The following is a 4180-nucleotide window of genomic DNA, read 5'->3' on the forward strand; positions in this document are numbered from 1 at the left end:
TGAAAATCCTGTGAGGCCGTGATCATTCACACAAACCTTCCTCTGTGAGGGTGTGACCACTGACCCCACAGTGACTCACTTACATAACCGTGAGAGGCACCCACTAGTAAACTGCTTGTTTGACAGGGTATGAGGAAGAAAAATTGAATCAGCACAGCTAAATGTAAAATATATGGTAAATCATTTATTAACAATGTTACACAATTTCCATCCTCAGCAGCAGCAGTAGTTCTGCTGAGGGCACATCTCATTTGCTATATGTCTACAGAAAAAAAAAAAAAAATCCAAATATACATTCAGAAACAACTCCATCAAGGACTTAAAAAATTAATTTAGTAAAACATTTATGTATAGGTTCATATATATATAAAAACAGATGTACAGTAAAAATCACATACAGTATCAAACATCTATATGAAAATGTTCTATTCAAAAAACTGTGTTTTAGTGCAAAAGCATTTTATAATATAAAAATACTGTGTTGTAATTTTTTCTGATATAAGGAATATAGGACATGGGATCTGTGTGAGGTGAAGAGGTTAAAGGTGTGTGTCTGCAATTGGGATTCGTCTCAGCTCAACTATTTGCGAGTTGGCTACGCTCCCTCCGTCGTGGCTCCCAGGGATGGACTCGTTATCGCTGACATTAAGGCCAGTCCCTAAAACAGACAGAAGAAGTTACATTACACTTCAAAAACTTGATCCTTTATTAGATAGGACAGCTTGACAGGAAAGTTGAGAGAAAGAGGGGATGACACATAGCAAAGGGCTACATGTCAGACTCAAACCCATGGCCACTGCAGCAAGGACTTAGCCTTGTTACATGGGGCGCCAGCTCTTCTTCAGTTCTTCATATATTACATATACCTTAATACTCAACAGTAGTGTACCACCTAATATGCACAGTTTCATCAATTCGGTGGAACAGAATTCACATTGACATTTGTCTATTATTGCTAATATCGTATTATGTAACCGATACTACATGTCATAATCTCTGTGTTATCAGACAGCATGCTGTACTGTATCTGATCAGTCATGGTAATAAAGGGAGCAGACTGACAGACTGATGAAAGAGTGGAAGTAGGCAGTGAAACAAAGTAAATCATTATGAGTCGCAGGAAGGCCTGTTGGTAAAACAAACTGCATGTAACGAGTAGTAAACACATGCTCAGTAATGCTATATAGTAAGCACTCAAAATCATATTTCCATATGTAAAAATAATTTGGGCTCTTTACTGTGGATTCTATACAACAGTAACCAAGCCATGTGTACCATTAATGTTCAACAAGAACTATAGTTACTCTATCAAGAGGGTTACTATTTGTTTTCAGTGCTGTTTGTTTCTCTGTCTATTTGTTTGGAGAATATATTGAGAGCTTCCAGAGTTCAATGTGTAGAGATCAGGTCAAGAAACAAGAGATAACTCTTTGTGTGGATTCAGCAACTGTGGAAAGAATTTCTCCAAATTGTAAAAACATTTTCACTATTCTTACCCGAGCTACTGCACTTACTTGAATATATATCAGTAGATGTACTTTCACATTTTCACTTTGACCATTTCACTATTATTAGGATAACAAACTTTAAGAATTTGCAGCATTGACGTGTTTACTTTCTTGAGTATCTAAGGTACTTTTCTACGAAAGCTGAGAATGGCTATGTATTTTCCTTTTTTTATTATCTTTTGATAACGACTTATTATCTCGTTATCTCGATATAACAAAGATTGTTTTTCTCGTGATAACGAATTAATTTATTTCGTTATCTCGATATAACAAAGATCGTTTTCTCGTGATAACGAATTCATTAATAATGTGTTCGAGAAAACAATCTTTGTTATATCGAGATAATGAGATAATAAGTCGTTATCACGAGATAATAAAAAAAGGAAAATACATAGCCATTCTCGACTTCCATACTTTTCATCTTGTCTGCTTTATACAAAAACTGTACTGATATTTATCATATTATTCACTTTTCTAGTGTTTCTATTTTACCATATTTCTCAATGTCAGACACTGAATGTTGGTTTCTGTTTTGATTGAGGTTGTTGTGTAGACACTGGGAACAATAAGTCCAGGACTTTAATGTTTTAGTAAGTGATTGTATTTATTTATAAATACATTAAAATATTGTCAATAAACCAAAGGTAGGGGCTCTCAGCTTCCATTTTCCTTGGTTGCATTATGCATTAAACTGTAACCTACAGAATAAGGTGATGTATGACTCCTATGACATAACCAGAGGAGCGTCCAGACCTATGATGCTTCATGCATTCAGGTATGTCAAGGCTCCTTCTAATGCTGAGTGATAAGAAAAAGCTTCCCCTTAACAGTAAAACCAACACGTTAATGATCAACTCTCAGTCGTACTACGCAGACTACATGTGCTGTAAGTACGTGTGTGCTTCTGTGTTTTTTTTAATAGTTCACTAGCAAATGAAGTGTGAAGACCCTCATTACGGCACTACTTACTGACCCCTGTCAGGCGGTGCCCTATTATGTAATTCTGATTAGTGAATTATCTTTAGTGCTGACTGACTGGTCGAGATTAAACCAGGTTATAAATTCAGTGTGACTCGTATGGAGAAAGAGAAGTTCAGAGGTCAGCAGTGAAAGTGTGAAATGGAAGAATAACCTTATGACTGTTAGAGCAACAAGTTGAAAAATTAAGTTTTAAGAATTATAAATTTAACAGAAGATTGCTTTTACAAAAATCTAATTTTCAAGTTTGCATTCTATTTTCCACACAGCAAAGATCAAGTGTCTGCCTGACAGTTATATTTTCTTGAGGCCACACCAGAGATCTGCAAGGAGCCAACTGATTTGACTTAATTCAATTTTGCAAACTTGCCTCTTTGCTACACTGAATAATATTACTTCATACTGCTGAGTTTGCAGATAAGGGGACCAATAAATTCCCTGACTTGTTTGCTGCAGCCCCAAGGCTATTTAAGGTTGAACACCACACCGGCTCAGGACAGCAGGGGGAGAGGTCAAAAGAATAGCAGGCCAGAGACAAATGCTGCAACTGTCTACTTGTTTACTTGAGATGGAGAGGGACACACGTATGGACACACATACACCTCTGGGTCTGATTTACGCTGTCATCACATGATCAATGAGAGGATACAAGGTTATCTCATTCCAAGTTTTTTACTAAGTGTAACACTAGCCTCTCAGTCTAATCCACGTTTATTAACACCCGTAAGTCTCTCAAACTCACACCTGCTTGGAAGGACTTTTAATTTGGCTATCTCCATGGCTGCAGGTTTTGTTTTTCTGAGATGCACGCTAGCAGATCTCAAGTGCTGCTGCATATAGGATAATCAGGCAGGCAATCCAGTCAGGCAATCCTCCAAAAGTTGTAGGAAATTGAATATTAAAAGGCCTTTATTTATTGTAGTAGCTAAATCATATAAAAAGCCAAACATGTTCAGCCTGTAGTTTTTCATTTGTTTAAAGCCCTGACAAAGGTTTAGACATATTTTTTTAATGATTTTGCCACTACAATTAAAGGATTGTACAGTCATCGCCTTTTTCTTGCACTGAGATACCTGAGCAAACTCTGTAAGGCTTCAACAAAGTAAAGCTTGATGTTAGTTTCAAGAATTAAAACCCTCTATGCCTGCAACAGGACAACCTTCGCTGCAAAGTCAAATGGAACCTAACGACTGAAACTTTAATCAGCTCAAAACTATCAGGAGCCTGGCATCGCTCAGTAATTGTTAATGATTAATTCATTTTCCTTGAAAGTTATTTCTCTTCTCGATAATCTTAACCAAGAAATTCAATGTGACCTGACTCAGCCCCATAACTTTAGTGTCTTATCAGGTCTGTCTGTCTGTCTTCACTACATATCTCTTATCTCTGCCAGAGCAACCACCATATGGAGAAGCAGTTCTTTCCATGATGTGAGACTAAAGCTGACTGGGATATACAGTACTTAAAGCCGAGTTGAATGGCATCAGGAGGACTCATTATTGTTGGAGAGTAGCAGGGACTGACAATGATCTGTAAAGCAATAAATAACCAAACAATAACAATCAAATCCAGGGATGAGAACAGAAAACAATTTCTTCACTTTCTGGCAATATCTCACATTAACAGCAGAGTAGTGCCCCGCTGTTGTGACGCTCCTGTTGGCTATTGTCCAGCTGGGCCTGATTCTTATTCAG

At 37.2% G+C, this 4180-nt stretch overlaps 1 protein-coding gene across 1 annotated transcript in view; it reads right to left on the reverse strand.

The window, feature by feature from the left end:
- Positions 1-252: 252 nt before the first annotated feature.
- The window catches only part of adgrv1 (adhesion G protein-coupled receptor V1), a 101610-nt gene continuing 97682 nt past the window's right edge, over positions 253-4180 (reverse strand). Inside the window, exon 94 of the mRNA XM_035659206.1 lies at positions 253-658. Within this exon, the coding sequence (XP_035515099.1) occupies positions 540-658 (119 nt within the window). The 3' untranslated portion in view covers positions 253-539. The remainder of the gene's footprint in view (positions 659-4180) is intronic.

Source organism: Morone saxatilis, unplaced genomic scaffold, assembly GCF_004916995.1.
Source record: "Morone saxatilis isolate NCDOM2014 unplaced genomic scaffold, NCSU_SB_2.0 Contig16, whole genome shotgun sequence".
In the NCBI taxonomy this organism is placed as follows: Eukaryota; Metazoa; Chordata; class Actinopteri; family Moronidae; genus Morone; species Morone saxatilis.